The 22928-nt window shown below is 39.6% G+C and overlaps 1 protein-coding gene across 1 annotated transcript in view; it reads right to left on the bottom strand.

Annotated features, from left to right (window-relative positions):
* Window positions 1-608: 608 nt before the first annotated feature.
* Window positions 609-22928, bottom strand: part of SDHAF3 (succinate dehydrogenase complex assembly factor 3) — a gene marked incomplete at both ends in the record, with an annotated part of 36615 nt that continues 14295 nt past the window's right edge. The window contains one exon of the mRNA XM_081996505.1: window positions 609-812. Within this exon, the coding sequence (XP_081852631.1) occupies window positions 609-812 (204 nt within the window). The remainder of the gene's footprint in view (window positions 813-22928) is intronic.

The raw sequence follows: 22928 nt of genomic DNA on the forward strand, positions 1-22928 counted from the left end.
TTTAGATACTAACAATAAACTGAGTCTAGCTTTGAAGAAAGTGCAGAATTTTCTTCGCAAGCCAGCGGTTCCTTCAAGGTCAATTTAATAATGAACCACATCTTTTATTTTAAAGCACATTTCACAATAAAGCTCAAGAAGAAAACCAACTTTCCATTTCAACGGTATGTGTTTCTCATTTTTTCCCATTGAAATAAGCCCACTCTAGTACCACACTTTTTTTCTTTCTCTACTGAATCCACATCAGAAAACAAACACTAATTGCATCTTTTCCATTCAGGCAGAGGATGATATACAAACAGGAAGATGTTTTGCCCTATGGGTGCTAAGATTAAAACCTTTTGTTTTAAAAAAGTCAGTTTATTTTTACCGAATTCTTTAAGTCTCCACCTTCCAGGAAAAATAATTGCAATTAACATAAAATTGTTGTGATTATTCCATTTTGATATTTATTGTTGCATAGAAAGCTGAATAACCAAAGACATCCATTTCAGACAACCTGTGGCATCAGCAGTGCCCATTACTTCGCAGAAACCACATTTAAGTCCAACTGGAAAAGGAAGTCTCAAAACGTTTCTGCATGCATTAAAACAATTTTTAGATCCTTTTTAGTTTTTGTGTTCTGAGTCTTTAGAAACAGTGATTTTTTTATTAGGTTTGGTAGTCTCATCCATCAGTTCCTTCAGCTGCCCAATCTGTTCATCACGGAAGTCATTAAGTTTTTCTTCTGTGAGCTGGATTCCATATACAGTCTTTTCTCTCAAGTTTTGTTTGTCCTCATTAATTTGTTGCTCTATCAGTGCTGCATAGTTCTAATGAGGGAGGAAGGAAGATAAAGGTCACAAAAATGACAAATGCAGGATTCAGATAAATTTTTTTAATTCCATTTTACTGTAATAATATACTCTTACTCAACTTTCTACAACAGTCTATTAGTCAACACCAAATGACAAAAAAAAAGAGAAAGAAAATGTTAAGACAATTCTATTATCTACAGTCAATTTTAAGTAGTTTAAAATGCATATCATGTATGTGCAGATTAATTTCATTCTGTCATATCATGTATTACTACTGAAAACAAAACAAAATTTAATTATAGATCAAATATACTTATGTAGTTATAACTATTAAAATACATGTTTTCATATCAATATGATTCACTTTGTAAACTTATACATCTGGAAAAGTATTATTCTTGAAGATATGTATTAGAAAAAGCAATCTGTAGTTAGACAATGTTCTAAAGCCTTTCTGCCTAACCACTCTCTGCATTTCTGGGAACTAATAAGGTTATTTGCACCCAGCCCTGGACTACTCCAAAGGTGGTAGGAATTCAGCAACTGTGAGACTTCCGTCACTCTGTCCACTTTCAAAGAAATTAGTTACCAAAATTAAAAGTTAGGGGAGAATAGAAAGGTCTTTAAGGACAGATACCTTCATATTGTGTATTCATTCCCTGAAGGAAAAAAAAAGATAACTGCTTTTATGAACTGTTTTGCACATAAGTAAGTTTGTTCAGACTTAACTTTCAATCCTGTTGCAACAGAAAGCATTTGGCCCATGTTTACTTAAATCAGAGAATGATGGAACAGTTTGGGTTGAAGGGACCTTTAGAAGGTCATCTAGTCCAACCCCCTACAGTAAGCAGGGACATCTTCAACTAGACCAGGTTGCTCAGAGCCCTGTCCAACCTGACCTTGAATGGTTCCAGAGATGGGGCAGCCACCACCTCTCTGGGCAACCTGGGCCAGGGTTTCACCACCCTCACTGGGAAAAATTTCTTCCTTAGATCTACTCTAGATCTGCCCTCTTCTAGTTTAAAACCATTACTCTTTGTTCTGTCACAACAGGCCCTGCTAAAAAGTCTGTCCCCATCTTTCTTATAAGCCCCCTTGAAGTACTGGAAGGTTGCAATAAGGTCTCCCCAGAGCCTTCTCTTCTCCAGGCTGAACAACCTCCAACTCCCACAGCCTGTCCTCATAGGAGAGGTGTTCCAGCCCTCTGAGCATTTTTGTGGGCCTCCTCTGGACCTGCTCCAGCAGGTCCATGTCTTTCCTGTCCTGAGGGCTCCAGAGCTGGATGCAAGACTCCAGGTGGGGTCTCACCAGAACAGAGTAGATAACAGCATTTATGTCAACGGATAGGCAAACAGTCAGTATGTGTTACATCAATACCAGGCTGAGGCCATTACAAAAGTAAAACTTTCTCAAGGGCAGAAATGGAAGTGGCCAACAGGTTACGTCATGTGTAATATGTTATGTGTACGTTACAGTAATGTGCACATAGTTGGAAAATTGCTTTCTCACTTTGGAGCAATCTTTAACCATTACGACTTCTCTGAATTACAGGACTCAAGCGTTTTGCAAGAACAGCAGTTGTGCAAATTTAATTCAGCTAGCAGTGGTACCACTGACACCGCTGTGTTCAAAGCCCATCAGCATGGATCATGTGCGCCCTCCGGCTCCCTCTGCCCAGCACCTGCCCCGCTGCAGCAGCACTTGAAGAAGCTGTAGTGAGTGAATTTGTCAAAAGCCTCATGGTGTGTGTACTTACTGAAGCTAGCAAACCTACTCGGATGTTTAAAAGTTAAGCACCCATTTAAACACTGGGTTGGAAGGGAGCCTAAACTTTCATTTTTCTTAGAGGAATTTGAAAAGAAACTCCACAGTTAAGAAATTAATTTCAAAAGTTATTTTTTATTGGAAAAAATATAGGCTTCTCTCCTATTTTAGTTAGGTATCCTTTAAAGCACCCTTAAAGCTTCAAGCACAACTCTGAACACAGTAAAAGAAATAGTACTAAAAAACCCTATAATAACTAGCTTTTTTCTGAATAAATAAGAATGATGACTGTGTTACACTCTAACGCTTTTTTTTTCAAATAAAGAATCAAATATCAGGAGTATTCAAAAGCACAAGATTATAGCAATGAGATATGCATTATTTTAATTTCCAATTTTCAGCTAAAAGGAGCCTCATTATTGCATACTGAAGTGTTAATCCAATTACCAGCAAACTTACTGAAGCCACTACTTCAGCTGTATGCCTAATAATTCCAGAGAAGTGGGTGAGAAGGAAGAATGTTATTCATGAGCATGTAATAAATTTCAAAACAACATTTACTAACATAAACACACTACATTGTTTAGGGAACATGTCAAGCCTCACTAAAGTCAGCAGGATCTTACCAGTCCTGCTACAAAGCTTACTTCACAGATATTTAAAGAAAATAGATAGATAAAACAAACCAGGGCAAACAAAAGTACTTTTTTATTAATACGTAATTATCTCTGAACTAAACCGATTCCTCATTTCTAATTGAGAGCTCTGTAGTGGTAGAACATTGTGTTAAAGTTACCTAATAAGAAAAATAACAACAGTTTCACAATACTGAGGTTCTTCCCCACACCACCTCTCCCCTTTTTACATTACATACACATTAATGAACAGCGACAATACAGTTAATCCCTGCAGTAATCCCACACCTCAGTGGTATAACTTCATGATAGAGTTGGTCCAGGGTTTAGAAGGAACTAATACAGGTTTGTTTGCTGATGACTGAACAATCAAACAGTAACAACAAGGTAAAAAATTACAATGGGTTAAAAAATCTTCAACTTTGAGATTTGGAGAATTTCTTGTCACAGCAGATGTACAAATGTGATCTCTGAAGCTGTCAGCAGACCAGTAACACACCGGCATGTTACACGTGAACTATTCCACCTCACTATCTTCAAATTTCTGCACAGAACAATGCAATCAGTATTGATACTGGACTCTAAAAAAAGAAATTCTCAATGTATCAAACAACAACATTCACAGTGTATAATTCAGAAAGAATATGGAAAGCAAGCAACGTGAAACTCTCTACGTCTTATCAAGAGACCTGACTAAATATACAAATGCTGAGAACCCCTCCATGCGACGTCCCACAAGTGGAAGAGGTTCCACAGTGGGAGAAATGTCCTCCCCACCACTAATGATCAACCAGGTGGGAGCAGCCCAGGGCTACTGCTGCAGGCGTGGGCTGCGGCACCTAGAAATAACTTAAGTCCATTTAAAGACTGGCTACAATGTTACAAATTTTGTTGACTAGAAGATCATCTCTTCCAAAAATATAAAATTACTGGTGAAGAGTCTGTAATTTTATATTTTTAATCTAGCATCAAATCATCACATTTCACAAAGCATCGGCTTTAAAGAATCCAGATCTTGGAAGTGGTGGTCCTCGACAAAGCCGGAATGCCCACTCTCACAGATGCCCTGCATCCAGACACACAGCGATGGACTGTATTTGCCCATTCCTTGATGGCAGGTGTTCTGCTTTGCAGCACTCCAGTGTGCTCCCATCTGGACATGTCACTGCTGGCTCACTCTTTTTTGCCCACTCATTTTCTAGCCTCAACAGTTGCGGTTTCACATTGATTTGTGATGTGAACAAAAATTCAAAATTGGACCCTGAAAACTTGCTCAGTTTTGGTTGGCTCATGACCGAAAATGGAACTTTCTCACCTCATTTTACCAAAAGGCAGTGGTGCACCAAAGCAAATATGTGTCAACCTTTACAAAAGCACTGGAAAAAGATCAACTATATTCTTTGCCTGTGATGCCAAATGAGGAACGAAGGCAGCTTGGGATATTTAAGTGTTTAACACATTACTGTGCCCTCAGAAATTCATCTGTTATTTTGTGATCAGTGATTTGCGGAAAGGTACTATATAATTTGCTGGTACATAGTTCTGTAATTTAAGATGCAGCTTCTATACAGAAAATGCGCTGTTTTGCTAACTGCACATGAACTTTACTACACTGAATTCCAAAGTCCAGTAATAGGTTTAAAAGTGTAATAAAAAAAAAACCTTAACTTTTGTTCTTTCAATAATATACCTTTCTTCACAAAATACGATGCTCACAGTCCTCTTCAAGAAATAAGGAGGAGCAGCATGTTTATGTATGCTCTAATTTTCGTTAGAAATTATCTGTATCATAATAGATACAGAATTTAACTATTTCCTAGTGTCATCTTCCCTACCAGCAGAACTAAAACAAACCATTGCTTAGCTTTCACAATCAAGGAAAATTACTTCACTTCTGCCTTTCCTTTTATTTTACACATACCTACATCTTCCAAATATAACAAAACTCCTTTGTCAATCATGACACAAATCCCTGGCAGATTTTTCAAGGTAATTTTATTCCAATTATGGTTTGCATTCTGCTCACAGAACCAGAGATACGAGACACACAGTGGAAGACAAGTAAACCTGCACCCTTGCAGAGTCAGGCTCAGCATACGCAAGGATGGCAGAGGCACACAGGTGCTCTCCTCCCTTGCATGGATGGTCAATGCAATGATCCCCTGCCTGTACCAGCTGTACACTTTCTGGGCAGCTACATGAAAAAAACCAAACAAAAACCAAACCACCAGCTGAACGATAAAAGCCTCTGCCCCTTCTATACGACTGCTACCAGAAACGAAGATCAGAATCAAGTCCAAGTCAAGACAACCTCTCCTGACCATTTACCATCAGAAGACAGCTGATTTATCCAGTTCAATCTCAGCATGCTGGCCATCCCAGTATCTGTCCCATCCTGAAAGGAGGGTAACAGTCCAGAGTGCAGGCTGGCCAGGTCCCTGCACTGGCAACAGTACACGCAACCACAGAGACACCCCGAAACTCTCCCTATAGCCAAGGCAGAGAGGCAGATGCCTCACCTGAATGCTCTGATGCACTCCTTACAGATGCTGGTTCTGCCCACAGATGACCTTGGCATCCACAGCACGCAAGCTGAATCTGGCCATTAGGCTCCCTTAAAATCCTATGACATGATTAAATACTTGAACCTGTAAGTGATTTCTACAAAAACACAGAAGGTGAATATTTGCTGTAATCAATAAGCACACGGGGTTTTCTTCTTTAAATTCACTAACTAAAGTGAATACACAGTTTTCCTCTGTTCTCTTGATTCATAAGCGTCCACAGAATGCACAAATTCATCAAAAGGGCAAGGGGATGGGTGACATTTGAGGTTTTAAAATACCACACATTACAGAATGGGTGGTGTCAACCTTGCTATTTTCAAAGTTGAGAAAGGATTAAACACAAAAATAAAAGCAAAAACCACAGAACCAAAAGCCCCATTCCCTGACTGCCAGATGTACAGACTCGTATCTGGTCTAGTGCGTGCTGATAGACATTTATCTCATATGCAAATATGAAATGCTGATAGACATTTATGATTTAATCATAAGATTAAATTGGGTTAAGATGGGTTACGAGCCCACTTGCCCATTTTCACTGGGAATAACAGTAATCATCATTTATATTTTCTCTAGCTTCCTCCTCAAAGGTAGACTTAACATATAGAACACTACATTTTAGACAATTGCTTCAAAAATCTTTAAAAGACTGTCATTCACTTAGACAGAAAAAGTCAGAATAGATGTCTGCCCACAGTAGCTACATGTACGATTCACTTTGTTGCCAGTTTTTAGTTTTTTAAAAGTCTAAAATTTTCATCTCCCTTCTACATTATAGCAGTTAAAGTATAAAGCCAATGTATTCACCTATTCCAAAATACTATCTCCACTTGCAGTCAAATTAATAACAACACTGATCAAACAACAACATTATTGGGGCCAGATCAGAAGCTGCTACTCTGAGACATGTTAAACAAACAGGCCAGAGTCAGGCATTAAAAAATGTTATCAAATTATTTTAAACTAATTTTCTTAGGATGACATAAAAAAAACAAGCATGGCCTGACAGGCCACCCTCATCACTACCTGGAAGTTAACTTCAGATTGAGACATTTCAAATTTGCCTGCTGCTGTAGGAGCAAAAACAAACACATGCTGCTAGGATCGTTGCATGAAGAAATGACTGTGAACAAGCAGCACAGCAAGGAACAACCTGTTCTGATTATTGTGCAGAGATATGTTGAATGTATTATTTTATGCACATTCAGGCAGAATTATGCAACTAATTTACATCATTTTTTACTACAAAACTGTTTTGTTTGTTAAACTAACGGAGCATCAGTAAAAGACAAAATCTTTCTAGAAGTATTTTTTAAATGGGAAATACAACTCATGAAATCCCAGAACATCTTCATATATTTTACCTGAAACTGTAAGTATAGAAATGTAATAACAAAGCCAAGAAAATTCTACCATACTTAAGCTCAGCTTAATACACAGTCTCAGTGGATATTTTCACATACACACGTACATGTTAAACAGTAACAACCTACACTTCACCCTTTAAGACCACTTAAAATAGCCCATAAACATTTTAACAATTGTATAAAATACAATTACCGTAAAATAAATTACCTAATCTAAATAAATAGCTATGTGAAGTCACACATCTTCTAACAGGAACAAGATATTATTAGACAATTTCAAAACACCTTTCTTAGTGTAAAGAACACACCATGATCACTTATTAAAAATTTATCACAATTTAAAAAATTGTCGATATACTATAAAGAGTGGTGAGTATGCCCTCCTTCTGCTTTTGAAAATACCCATCAACTGGTATTTGAATGACACCAGTTAATGACATACGATTGGCATTATCAGAGTTTCTTATGTGGAAAATTAAAATAGTAATTGCTGGGAAAAGGGCAACAGAATGAAGATGGGAATCTTGCTCTGAGGTACCCAGTACAGCAGAGGACCTCTGGAGTATAAAGATGTCCAGCTCCTACTAAAGGTCTTAATAGAAGGTAGAAAAAACAACTTTCTCTTCTGGAATTTAAATCACCTGAGTATCCACCAGATGTGTAACATACTCAATTAGTTTAACAAACAAACCAGAGGCAACTATTAGTGAGAAGAACTCGCATGAACACACAGCACTGGCTTAACGCCTTCAACTCTTGCCGAAAGCCTAAACGATGCAGGGTGAGCTGTTACTGCTGGGTGGCTTTGCAAAAAAGATTTTTTATTGACTCTAGTGTAAGTATAAGAGGGAAATCTCAAAGCTTATTCCCTAATATTTCTGAAAACACTATAGGACTTTACATATGACCCTGGAAAACTCCATCATCCAGAAGGTATGAGGCCAAATGTTTCATCCACAGACACTCCAGCGCAGCAGCCAACATTCGCATTCTGAGGCAAAAGTAAGACCCCTAAAACAGCATCATGCTCAAGTTAAACTGATCTTCATAAAAATACGGTTAAGCTGTAAGTTTAACAAGTACATACAAGAAAAAAATAACGACGAGCTTATTTATGATAGAAAGCAACGTTTTTCCTCACGTTTTCTTGTTCTAGCATCTCCTTCATAATCAATGCCATAGCACAGAATCCATCAACAAAATGTTTACTATCTACTAAGAGAGGCAGAGTTGTGCAAAGTAACACTTAAGTTTTCTGGTTTCCAAACGAGAAGGATTTTCCCAGCATGGACACACTAAAGAAAGTCACAGAACAGCCCTTCAACAGGGTGCTCTGGGCTAAGGTAGCCATAGCTGCAAAGTCAGAGACCTGAGATGGTACTGCAGCCAGCAAAAGTTGCAACAACAGAGGTAAGCAAGCAAATGCTCTTCAAGTCCTGTGTTCACCACAGCTTATCTTGAAGTATCGCTTAAATAATATTCTAATCCACCTTGAATTCACACACGAACCTCTGTCACTCAAATTAAACACCCTATAAACTCAAGCTGTTTGGCTTGAGTGAAGCGCCAGGTTTGCTAATGATGTCGGGATACCAGTCAAAATCATAGAATCACTTAGCTTGGAAAAGACCTTTAACAACATCAAGCCCATCACTAACCTAGCACTGACAAGTCCACCACTAAACTATGTGCTTAAGCGCGACATCTACAGGTCTTTTAAATACCTCCAGGGATGGTGACACCACCACATCCCTGAGCAGCCTGTTCCAATGCTCAACAACACTTTCAGTGACGAAATTTTTTCTAATATCCAATCTAAACCTTCCCTGGCACAACTTGAGGCTGTTTCCTCTTGTCCTATCACTGGTTACTTCGGAAAAGAGACCAACACCCACCTCGCTACAACCTCCTTTCAGGTAGTTGTAGAGAGCAATAGGGTCTCCCCTCAGCCTCTTCTTCTGCAGGCTAAACAACCCCAGATCCCTCAGCCGCTTCTCATAAGGCTTGTGCTCCAGACCCTTCACCAGCTTTGTTGCCCTTCTTTCGACATGCTCCGGCACCTCAGTGTCCTTCTTGTAGTGCATCGCCCAAAACTGAACACAGTGTTCAAGATACAGCCTCACCAGTGCCAAGCACAGGGGGACAATCACCTCCTTACTCCTGCTGGCCACACTATTTCTGATACAGGCCAGGACGCTGTTGGCCTTCTTGGCCACCTGGGCACGCTGCCAGCTCATATTCAGCCGGCTGTCGAGCAGCATCCCCAGGTCCTTTCCTGCTGGGCAGCTTTCAAGCCTGTAGCACTGCATGGGGTTGTTGTGACCCAAGTGCAGGGCCCAGCACTTAGCCTTGTTGAACCTCATACAGTTGGCCTCAGCCCATCGATCCAGCCTGTCTAGATCCCCCTGTAGAGCTATAGGCTCATTATCACAGAGCCTATGCTACCAGCTACAGATTTAATTAGCTGTTATGTTGTATGATGTTCTGTTGGCCTCGGGAAGGCCAAGGCACAGCTGAAGTTGAACTTAGCAAGGGATGCAAAGAATAATAAGAAGGGCTTCTTATAGGTATATCAGCCAGAAAATGCAGGTCAAAGAAAGCATAACCCCCCTTGATGAGCAAGACTGGCAAACTGTTAACAACAGTTGAAGAAAAGACAGAGGTATTCAACAACTTCTTTGCCTCAGTCTTCACTGGCAGTCTCTCTTCCCATACCTCTTGAGTGGATGGACTGCAAGATGGGGACTAGAAGAGCAAAGTCCCTCCCACTGTAAGAGAAGATCAGGTTCGAGACCACCTGAGGAACATGAACATGCATAAGTCTATGGGACCTGACAAGATGCACCCCAGAATCCTGAGGGAATTGGCTGATGTAGTTGCCAAGCCACTCTCCATGATACTTGAAAAATCACTGCAGTCAGGGGAAATCCCTGGTGACTGGAAAAAGGGAAGCATTGCACCCATTTTTAAAAAGGATAGCAAGGCAGACCCTGGGAACTACCAACCTGTCAGCCTCACCTCTGTGGCTGGGAAGATCATGGAACAGATCCTCCTAGAAGCTATGCTAAGGCACATGGAGGACAGGGAGGTGATTCGAGACAGCCAACATGGCTTCACCAAGGGCAAGTCCTGCCTGACCAACCCAGTGTCCTTTTCTGATGGAGTGACAACATCAGTGGACAAGGGAAAAGCCACCAGTGTCGTCTATCTGGACTTCTGTAAGGCCTTTGACACAGTCCCCCACAAGACCCTTCTCTCTAAATGGGACAGATATGGATTTGATGGGTGGACCATCAGGTGGATGAGGAACTGGTTGAATGGTTGTATCCAGAGGGTAGTGGTCTCAATGGCTGAATGTCCAGATGGAGACCAGTGATGAGCAGTGTCCCTCAGGGGTCCATACTGGGACCAGTACTGTTTAATATCTTCTTCAGTGACATAGTGGGATCGAGTGTAGCCTCAGCAAGTTTGCAGATGACATCAAGCTGAGTGGGGCTGTTGACATGCCTGAGGGACAGGATGCCATCTAAAGGGTCCTGGACAAGCTCAAGGAATGGGCCCACATGAACCTCATGAGGTTCAACAAGGCCAAGTGCAGGGTCCTGTACCTGGGTCGGGGCAACCCCCAGTATCAACACAGTCTGGGGTATGAAGGGATTGAGAGTAGTGCTGCTGAGAAGGACTTGGCGGGACTGGTGGATGAAAAGCTGGACATGAGCCAGCAATGTGCGCTCGCAGCCCAGAAGACCAACCATATCCTGGGCTGCATCCAAAGAAGTGAGGCCAGCAGGTCAAGGGAGGTGATTCTGCCACTCTGCTCTGCTCTGGTGAGACCCCACCTGGAGTCCTGCATCCAGCTCTGGAGCCCTCAGCACAGGAATGACATGGACCTGTTGGAGCGAGTCCAGAGGAGGGCCACCAAAGTGATCAGAGGGATAGAGCACCTCTCCTATGAGGACAGGCTGAAGGAGCTGGGGTTGTTCAGCCTGGAGAAGAGAATGCTCCCGGGAGACCTTATTGAGGCCTTTCAGTACTTCGATGGGGGCTTATAAGAAAGATGGGACAGACTTCTTAGCAGGGCCTGTTGCGATAGGACAATGGGTAATAGTTTTAAACTAAAAGAGGGTAGATTTAGACTAGATCTAAAGATGACATTTTTTCACAATGAGGGTGGTGAAGCACTGGCACAGGATGCCCAGAGAAGTGGTAGACACCCCATCCCTGGGAACTTTTAAGGTCAGGTTGGACAGGATTCTGAGCAACCTGCTCTAGTTGCAGATGTCCCTGCTCATTGCAGGGGGGTTGAACGAGATGAAATGTAAAGGTGCCTTCCAACCCAAACTATTCTATGATTCTATGTTTTATCTATATTTCACTAGAGCAATTTGGTTATAAATGTTCCTGTTCCAAGATCTGTTTACCACCTTCTGACAGCTCTCAGACATAAAGAATAAGATGCCTTAAACTAAAAAATCTGCCATTTCTTTTACATTTCAAATTTCAGCCATCCTTGATATTAGTAATAGAAGAGTTCAGTTAAGCAGAAGTTAGGATGTAACATGTTAAATAGGTACATTTTATTCAGAGGTTTGTTATGTATAAAAACACGAACACTTAAAAAACAGACTGAGTAGCTTACCTGATCAGTCATAAGGAAATGGAGTTAAAAGTTTAAGCACATATAAGTAGGAATTAAAAGTGTATTAGAGTACTTTATTTATTAAAGCTGAAACATTACTCTATTAAAAAAAGCACTCTTCTCAGAAATTAAAGAAAAGCATATTTTCATACAAACTTTTGAAACATTCAGCTCATGTGAGAACAAAAATGATTTTTTTAAAGCATTTTTTTCTAATGCAGCAGCAGTGCAAATTGCATTCCGCCCAGGACAAGATGCCTGTTCTTCCCCTGTGCATCACCACCTCTCAAATAGGGCAGCTGGGGAATCCTCAAAGGGAAAAAAGTCCCAGAGTGGGGCTAAACCAGAGCAGGTAACTCACAGCCACCATCCCTGCCCCTCTGCTGAGGAAGCCACTACAGTGGCACTCCAGAAAGGGAAGGAAAAATGGGGACAGCAGAGCAGCCCACAGAGTCCATTTAAGCACAAATGGAAAACACAAAAGGTACAAAAATTATACAGTTTGCCAGAGGTCAAACTGGTTCCTCACGTACCTTTCAAGACCATGAGTGTGGAAAAGTCATCTCACTACAGGATACATCATCTACCCTCAAACAAAAACAATGCAGGTGAAATAAAATCCTCCCTTTTCCAACAAATATACCCAACTGTAGTTAATGAGGAGCTCTAAAAACAAGTTGTGTGAAAAGCAGCTTGGATAAGCCATTTTGTATTTCAGTCCATTATCGGAGAGATTTGTAAAGGCCATTTCAAGCCAAGGGGATAGTCTAGCACTTGCGATGGGATTGTCTGCATCTAAATGTTACATGTCTAAGTGAAGCTAGAGGCATAGGTTGTTTTTGTGCTGAGCATCAGAGAGAGAAACTTCTGCCTTAAACATGATGTGACGACTGGATACACAGCTCTCCAGAGATGCGGGATGTGGGTCTCATCACTGCGAAAGAAACTACGTCTCTCTCGCGCGCACTGACTGTAGATGACTGGCTTCAATAAACTTCCTTCTTTGCTTATGGTAAAAGGAAAGTGTTCATTAGTTGTTTTGTTTTGTGGTTTTTTTAATTACAAAAGGCAACAAAAATACCATTTCTCCTTGAATGAATCTACAATCTCTCCCCTGGAGTCTGTTTTGTCTTTGCGTAACACTGCTGAAGTCAGTTTCAGTAACATCCTGAAGTGAAACACATGATGGGGAAAAAAAAAACCCACAAAACTGTAGTTCCTTTTTATCCTTAGAAAACTTTGAATTATGTACATTTTAATTTCTGAGGATGAAAGACCATGTCATCATTTCTAACTACAACACACAGAGGTAAACCAGATTTCTCCAGGACAAAGTCACTGGATTGTAAAGAATGGGAACAACCAGAAAACATCCAAGTTTTCTAAAAGTTAAACTGAAAGGCAAAGCCACCAGAACTTCAACAATATGTTTTCCCCAGGAGATGCAGGAAGGATGCCAGAAGATGTGATTATCAACCAAATTTCAGGATAGTGATCACAGTAACATAATGAAACACATACCGCAACTATACAGAACTGTTACCCTATAGGAGGTTTGGTTTTTGGTTGTTTGCTTGTTTGCAGTTTGGGAGGGAGAGAATGAAAGATTGTTCCGCTAAAATGGAGCCAGGGAATATAATTACGTAATACTTAGTAATCAGCATGGAGAATTATTATTTGATCAGGAAGGTATAAATGGGCTACTTCTTTTGAACACAGTTTACTAATATTGTTAAACTGGAAGAAATGACATTTATTTAGAGGAATGTGAAAAAGCTCAAGGACTAACTCAGCTTTGTTTATACCTTAAATAACATGTTATTTTAATGTCCTTTTTTCATTTAAGACTTCTGAGATCATAATTTGAGGTGAAAGTGGGAAGTTTGTGGCCTGACTGTCAAGGTGAACATATATATCAATGCTATTGAGTCCAAAATGCAGCATAACAGCATTACAGTACATCACTGACTTACTGGCATTTGTGGAAAAACAAGCTGTGATTAATTATTTCTTTCTGGACGCACAATACTTATGTCAGTATTGTACATCAGGGCCAAAATCTAGGTCACTAAAAGCTTTTTGTACCATCTGATAACAACCATAGTCTTTAAGATCCTCTCCACTATGTTAATAAGCTTCATTGCAGGCCTTAAACAGAAAGCTTGAGCTTGTTCTAGGGAAGAAGAAAGGAAATAAAATCAGAACATACTTGAAGGAAAAATAACATTTAAGAAAAAATAAAATGACCAATTAAGTTCTGAAAAGAGATCAATCTGAAATGTAGATGCAGCACAAGACACAGGGCAAGAGAAGAGATGGGAGGTAGAATGGAAGAGATGGTCAGGCAAATGGGTTCCAATGGCTCAACAAGATCCTGTGATGGTCCTCCTCCCTTGGACAGGTTGTATCATTCAAAGTGTGAGCTCCACATAAAAAAAAGACTTCTTTTATGAAAGAAAAATATTCTTCTCTGAACTCAATATCAGTGTTTCAGAGGCTTTTAAATCGGTATCAAAGACAAAAATACTTGCAAGATAAAGATATTTAAAACCCCATTAGAACTTAATACAGTTAACAATTTCAGAGCAAAACTTGGAAAATTATTCAGTCTAGACCTTTATCAGTAAAAATTATAACGAAGTTACACTTACTAATAACAAACTCTAAGACTGCTGTGGCTGGACAAATAAGCTACATTGCAGAGAAGTTAAACTTCTTTCAAGAACATTGTTTCAAATTTTCAAACAAATCCTAATAAATCTTCAGCAATTTGAAAGATGGTTATTCCTTGACTCAGTTTCTATTTTGCTTTGACATTTTATGCTGTGCACGGCAGCTCTTTGGCTAATAAAAAGCTGTCCTGTGCACTTTTGTCTATTGCTGATGTTTTGTCTGGCAAACATGCTACAATTTCACAGAAAAATCAAGGTTTTATCACATGCTGTTAATTTAAAGCAGGGCAAGGGAAAATACTGGAAGTAACAGTAACAGTTCATTTTTTAGGAACTTAACTTCCTCAATGCATCAGTTATACTGTAATATTTCTATTTAAGTATTTAAGATAGGAAATCTTGGCAAAGTGCTTCACTGTAGATAATTCCCAGACAACACTAAGTACAGACATTTTACCTAAAAAAAAAAAAAAAATCATAGACTCTTTTAGCAACATAATCACCCAACTATAATTAAAGCACACAATGCAAACATCACAGACTCTCATATCAATTCTTTAAATAGAGGGCAAGCATCTTAAATTTGTGGTTCTTTCTTTCAGAAGTATTACTTCCAGATTTTCAAGGAAGACAATAATTTCACATCTAGATAGTCACAAAAGGAAAATAAAGCCTGTTTCCAAGACAACCACATTCGTTTCCAGACTGCTAGATACTAACCAAGAACATGCAAGAATTGCATATCCCAGATGATGACACTTGAAAGACTTTTCATGCATGTTTTTCTACTGAATTTATACCCAATGAAGCATTTTAAGCATACATATATATCCAAAAGAGACTCAGTATTCTTATTTTTCCATTACTCATATTCCTATATGCTCATTAGAGCCAAAACCTTAAACTAATACAGTAACGAAGAAAACTTCAAGTATAAACAAAAATTTAATCCACAAATAGGCATCTGGCATTGATTTCACTGACACCACAAATAACCTTTCTGCTGAGGGTGCACTGAATTTTTTACTTTAATGGACCTGTAGAAGAATAATGTGCTTAAATGAATTAAATAAAAAGTCATGGGCATTATTTAATAAACAGACCAGAAGGTCATTAGTGTAAAAGTCAGATCCATCCCTTCGGACAAACAGACAGAAACTTCTCCAGTTTTAAGTGAACATACTCTATGCTCCCTGTTCCAATACAATACATGGGGTACTGATATAGCAAAGCAAATTTGGCAACAGAAAATACTGAGTCAAGGGCTGATTTTCTTGGTCAGTTTTACTATAGTCCCTCTAGCAACAGGGAAGAGAGACAAGCCCTACCTGGGTGCTTTTGGAAGCATTTAAAACAGACAAGCAAGGTAAAGTTTATCTGCCTGCTTCTTCAACATGGTACACATACTTTGAGGTGTATTCTTCATACAGCACTACCTAGGAGGCTGGCCATCAATAAAAGAAAGTCTACATACAGTTGGACTGAGAATCACAGAATCATTAAGGTTGGAAAAGACCTTTAAGATCACCAAGTCCAACCATCAACCCAACACCACCATGCCCACTAAACCATATCCTCAAGTGCCACGTCCACAGATTTTTTGAATACTTCCAGTGATGGCAACTCCACCACCTCCCTGCGCAGCCTGTTCCAATGTTTGACCACTCTATCAGTACAGAAATTTTTCCCAATATCTGGCCTAATCCTCCCCTAGTGCGACTTGAGGCCATTTCCTCTCATCCTATCGCTAGTTACTTGGGAGAAGAGTCCAATACCCACCTCACCACAACCCCCTTTCAGGTAGCTGTAGAGAGCGATGAGGTCTCCCCTCAGCCTCCTCTTCTCCAGACTGAACCAGTGTCCAGACTTATATGCCTTCAAAAATAAAAAAATATTGTCACTGGGCAACACAGGTGAATTCTTAGGAGGGTATTACTTATCTGTGATGTTCAGTCTGGTACTTTTATAAGTCCTACTGTATAGAAGTAACTTGGTGTATTTGACCACAATCATTTGGTTACAATTCAGCCCCCCTTGCTTTTAAATAGCAGCAACATGGCATCTCTATGAAAATAAATGCATACTGACGTAACTGACATTTTCCTTAAGACAGCTAACAACCTACTGGTTTATATTTGTAAACTCACTCTATGGTAAAGAAGGCTTATTACTGGAATTAACACCAACATCATAGTGATTAATAAAAGGCAAAAAAGATTAACTTCTTAGACTCTGTGCTAGACCCCATGCAAATGTTTGAAGTTCTTGTTGCTGCAGCAAAAGATACTAAATGACATTCAAGTTTTAGACCAGACATTTTGTATACACATAAGCATACCTCTGTCAAATGAAGTTAAAAACATAGTTTAAAAAATCTTCCACATCCTCCAAGCAATAGAACAAATCACAGCATTTCCTCCTTCTTTAGTTTTATTCCTCTCAGATTCCTTATTCTATTTTATTTTCTTAAAATATTGTGACATAACATATATGCAGCCAGAAAATCCTTTGATATAATGGTCCAGACAAAAAAGTCAAAGATTAACAATTCCCATTCTAAACATAGTTCTAAAATTATATCGATGGAGTTTTTTTGCAGTTTCTTAAGATCAGAAAAAAAACACTAAAGTTTACAAATCTATGTATCTTACCAGAGGTTTTTAACTTGCAGATTTTTATACAATCTCTGAACTACTTCAGAAGTAGCCACAGAAGTTAACTGAAGAAAACAAATGTGTCATCAGTACATCCAAGAGCTGCTATAAAGGAGCATGCATCTTCACTGACCATGTTAGAACCCCCAAATCTGAAAAAACAAAAAAATTCTGTAATCATCTGCAAGTGACTACCTATTTATCCCTTTATCCAATGGCTCTGACATTTAAGAGTATTTTTATAGCATCTGTCACAATATGGCAAGTATGGGCTGGGCTGTCACAGAAGACTGGAGGGGTTAAGTACAAAAGGAAAAAGGAAAATTCACTGATCTGCTGAACAAGTTTCCAAATTCAATCAAGTACTGTAGACACAGCTAATTTGAAAGCACTTCTGAAAAACTCCCTAAAATATTCTGTACCATTCTTGGGGAGATCAAATATATATCAAATTCAAGCCCAAACACATTCTCCTATAATCTCTATACAACAAATACTTCAAAATTAACTCACCTAACTCTTGTTCTATTCCTTTGTTCTTGTTCTATTGTTTTTTGTTTCTGCTATTGCAGGAGGTTTTCCAACTATTAAAGGGGAGCTTGCTTTGAATCAGCAAATGACAGGGAAAACAGGATAGGGAAGTAAAAAAGGGATGGAAATCAAGTTAGTCAAATAGCTTACAGTTGTACATGCTTGATTTTGAAATGAACACTCAGTTAACAAAAAACTTAAGCTTTTGCAACAAAAATCCAGACTGCCTACTTATTCCTAAAAATTCTCACCCACCCAGAACCTCTCCTTTTTCTCTGTGCAACCACAGGCTGTCTGGTCCCACACAAAAACATGTGTTGAACTGGAACAGAAGTTAATTTACCTCAATAATTTAAAGCAAAGCGTCTTTAAAAGAACGTGAAAACACCAAAGCCAGTAAAATATCAAGGCAACCTTTCAGAAACGCAAATACACCACTTTAAGATTGCTCAAACTGGCTTAGCTCTGTGGTCTGGCTGCCAGCCTCCCAGGTGCTTTCACAGCAGAGTACCAGAGTCTTCAGCTATGGGTAAAGCATTAGCATTCGGAGCAGGAGCAGCCTGCCTGTATAGAAAATATCAAGCATGGAAAGTGTGGCATATTAGTTTTACTTGTATGTCAAAAACCCCTGAGATAAACTACCTCTGGTCTGCGTTAAGTGGTACCATTTAATCATTTTGGTATCGCACATCTGCATCCACTCAGATGTTCCCTCCACACTAATATAATGGTACTTTTATCATTAGCACCAATGTCAAAATGCTGCATTGTTTGTTTACGCTGTATTAAGAAACAAGTCCTTTTTCTATTGTATATGATCAGGAAGAGTTTTTTTTAAACTGGCTATATAATAAGTTCTAGAAAAATCTCTGCTTGCCATCCATTGATGATGTCAATAAACAGGTTGCCTCAAGGTTTCTACGAGTCACAGAATACTAGAATTATTCAAGAGGTTTCATTTGTGTTTCAAGACTTTTCAACATCAAGGAATTATCTCAACTTACATGGCTTTAAAATGATCCTGAACTTGTTTAAAGCAATGCAATGCTGTAATGAACAATAAAAACTTTCATTATTTTTGAGTTGTTTATACATCTTAATGAATTTTGCTTGCTAGCCAAGAAAAATATGGAGAAGAAATCCTTGTGTACATCTGCCCACAAGTAGGCAGTTACATGAGAATCAAGATGACTTCTTGTCTCACTCTCCACTCTGCAAGATGGCTTTTAGAGATACCTATTTGAGGTAAACTCCCAATTAAGCTACTCTGCTTTTTAATTTAGTCACAGGTTTCACTATAGAGTTAGGCCAAGATAGTAAACAGGAAAAAAAACTCTCAAATAAGTTGCCTGAAGACAACAGCAGAATAATCTCGAGTAACATTTACATCACCTGCCACACAGCAATGCTTACCCTCAGAACACACTGATGGTAAATTGTGGGGTCTTCATGTGCAGGATTTTATTTCAGTCCAAAGGGGGAGATGAATATTAGCATGCTTTGCTGTCCTGCAGAAGGTTTCATGTGCTCTGAAAAACAATCATGCTCACTAAATGGGGGGGGAAAAAAAAAAAATAATAATAGTCTGCTAAGGAACATCAATCTCATTGCATTTGTGAAGCTGCCAGGCCAGGGGAGAGCTTAGAGAGTCAAACTAAATTTGTTTAGTGATGTGGTGGGAACTCCTCCCACCCACCGGTATCATGAAGATGCAGCAGGTGAGCACAGCAGAGACACGCAGCAGGTCACAGCTCTGAGCGCTAGCCCGGCACAGGACGGCATCACGAGGATTCATCTACCATCCCAACATGTGCCCCACTTCTATCAGGTAGACTAGAATAAAAATTGTTTACACCAAAGCCCACTTGTGGACTGCTTGCTGAACTGTCCCTATGGGTTAGACATTGAAGGCACCTGCACAGGCTGGTCCCAGAGCCATGGCCATGCATCACTTTGGTGTCCTGGCCATACTGCACCTCCCAGCTCACCCCGGCTCCCTGTGGATCTCTGACCTGCAGGCACGTGCACGACAGTAAATTCAATCATAAAATCCACCTGCTGTTACAGTGCAGGACTAGCCTTTATTGCTGCCCTAGAAAACCTAGAAAACTTATCTTCTCTATGTCAAAACGTAACATGAATTTTTAATTTCTTAATAGAGGAAAACACTGAAAACAAGACCGTACACCAATGAGGGAGGGAAGCAATGGGATCATTTGTATTCTACTGTATGTATTTATGAGAAAAATGCAACAAATCTCCTCATCTTCACTGAGCTGCTTGCTATATCCACTATAGAAGTGATTTTACAAGTAACAGTTTTGCAAAACATCTTCCTTTGCAGAACCCCGGTTGTAATGTTTTATTTCATCAGGTGGGTGGAGAATTTCTGAATGCAGGCATAAGCTAGTTTCCATCCCATTTTCTTGTAACAAAGATGAAACTTCATTGGCAGCTATTTCTCAGAGAAGAAACCCACCCTGCATTTATTATTTTCCTTACTAAACTGAACAGTCATTGAAGTTTTATTTGTACAATATGCAAGTGAGAAGAAGAACAAAACCTCCTTTCCACTTGAAACCAAATACACATTATACATCGACAACCAAAAAACATCCAGTCAAAATTTACATGCGATCCTTCTTAAAGATATCAGTTCACCAAATTAGGCTCAAAAACAACAATAAAGCACAAATTAGAAATTCCCTAATCCACAAACTGGCATTACCCAAACAGAAACAACATGTATTTTCATTTGCTTGTCCTTGTACTATTACGTAAGATGCCAGTAGCTCTGGTTTTTCCAGGGAACTCCAGAGTTCCCCTATACCCATCATTATCCAAGCAAGTTTAACCGGGCTTCTTTGGGCTGCTTTCCACTCACACAACACCTTCCTACAGGCACTACACACATTAAACTTCACAATGTCACAGTCTCAGCCACTGTGGCCTATGGAAGGTTAAACTTGGCCCATCACATTTCAGAAGTGGGTCAGTAAAAGGGAATGACAAAAAAGTGGGCTTACTCGGCTTATCAGTACAAATGGCAAGTATAAATGACAGCTGAAAGCATTTTCTCAAGAGGACACTGAAAGGGTTAATATAAGTGTACACTCACACTGAACTGAGGAGAATTCAAATCACATTTTTTCCGATCTAGGATGCAGAGTAAAAATTCTAGCAGGCAATCCCTCCTGACTAGAAGGGCAGCAAGGGTTTGGTTGTGGGCTTTTTTGCTTCCTTTTCCTTCCAGGAATACACTTCCCACCTACTCATAGCAGAATATTCATAACTGCTGCTGTACAGACATAGTACCCAGCTTTGACATGTTATTTCATAAAGGTCTAGAGAGTCTCCCCTTATTTTACCAGACCAGAACAGAGTAACATTAAACAATTCGGAACTTGCTTCTCCAAACAGCTCGGATCTGCACACAGGTTTCAGAGATGACAACTCTTGATATGGAGAAGGTTAGACAAATCTAATGATTGAAGAGAATCTGATAATGCGAGAGAGAAAGAATCCAGCAAAAAGCAGCACTTGCACGACAGCAGAAGAGTCAGAGGTCTGTCTGCAGTAACAATGCCAGGCAACACTTTGAGAAGATATCAGACATCAACCACCCTCCCCAGGAGCTTGGTGCCATGGCCTCTGGCACAGGTTTTGATTAAGGCTAACTAGCTTTCTCCCAAACAGCTCCCAGGCCGGTAAGCTGGCACAGACAAGGGCCACTCCCAGCAGGCAGTTTGGATGTGGCCACCCTGCTTTGGAGGGTAAGAGTTTAACAGCATGGACCTGGGGGATTCCACTGCCAGATGCAAAGCAGCCTCAGGCACATCTGATTCAGCAGTACAGACATAGCTTTAGCCCAGCAGTGCTGGGGCCAAACAGTCAAACCGGCAGATTCCACCATGCTTTGCAAGAGGCGTATTCCCAAGTCAAATGCTTATTTCACACAGTGCTTGGTTTTGGCTTAGAATCTCCTTTGCAATGTGCAATTTTTGTATTGGGATAGTTTTTTCCAAAACATTATCACTCAGACTGTGAAGACTCTGGGTGGCGGAGTACACCACCTGAAAGGGATGGGATTTAGCAATATGTTATCAAGCAGAATTAATACAAAGGTTTGCTCCAATGCAAACAGGTAAATGCTTAAGTTCTTCAATTGCAAAATTCAGACTCCTTTCTCTTAACCAAATACTCTGATACATGAATGACTTTACCTTCGTACTTCAGTAAAAGAGCTGAAAGGAACATCACCTTCACGTACAGCAAGCTTCCCACACTTCCTAGAGAGGTAAACAATAGCTAGAGATTGGTAGGAACGTTAATCCTTACTATTTTCCTCCTTACCATTGTACAGCAATGCCTCAACTTACTTCCAGTTTTAAAAAATCCACTATTTTCTTTTTTCAATTTTCCTTGTCTTTCCTTGTCTATCTAGTTTCCTGTCTCATCCATAAGCAATCCTTATGAGTAACTTAGATAACAGTCACTGTCTGAAACTGTGCTGTATTGAACACAACAAAAAAAGTATTTTACTTCCTTACGTAAGATACAAATCTGTCTTTTATTTGCAAATTTTCAATTCTATTTAGTAAAAAAAACCAAACACAAACCAAAAGAGAGTATTATACTAAGTATTCCTCATATTGTTGAACATGTTTATATAGCCAAGTATCAATGACAACATGGCAACAAAATTCCCCAAGTTTGTTCTCTATAGAGTATGTTGCAAAAAGTACCCAGTGGTCTTCAAAAAAGGCCAGTCACTACAAAATCAAGCATACTTTCAATAACAGAGTTTGAAAGTTCAATGTATATCAATTTAGCAAAGTCAAAACAAAACAGCAAGAACTACAAAGTATTTAACAGACCCCTTCCAGACTTCTGCCTCTGTTTCAGCCAACAGTGTTACAAACTGCAGCATGTTGGAATGCTGATTATGGTGTTCAACATACTTTGTACTAAAAGTATAGCAATTTCAAGATTGTTTTCCTTCTTACTGCCCAGCATCTTGTTACATTTCATTTTGCTCCTTCAAATTTCACTCACTGTCCCTCTATGCCTCCCGTTCAGTGGCATCACCACTGAACTGGCCACCTTCCAACCTAAAGGACTTAAAACATTCTCAACGATAGATAGTTCTGCCACCATGAAACCAGGAGAAAAAAGGGAAAAATTTCCAATTTTTTTGTGACTGATGTTACCAATCAGGTGGCCATGACTCAACCACATGCATACAGGAGGCAGCACAACAGTGCTACTCTCCATTGAGAAGATTGTCCAAGCACATCTGCCATTT

This window comes from Phaethon aethereus (assembly GCF_964289735.1).
Source record: "Phaethon aethereus genome assembly, chromosome: 2".
Classification (NCBI taxonomy): Eukaryota; Metazoa; Chordata; class Aves; order Phaethontiformes; family Phaethontidae; genus Phaethon; species Phaethon aethereus.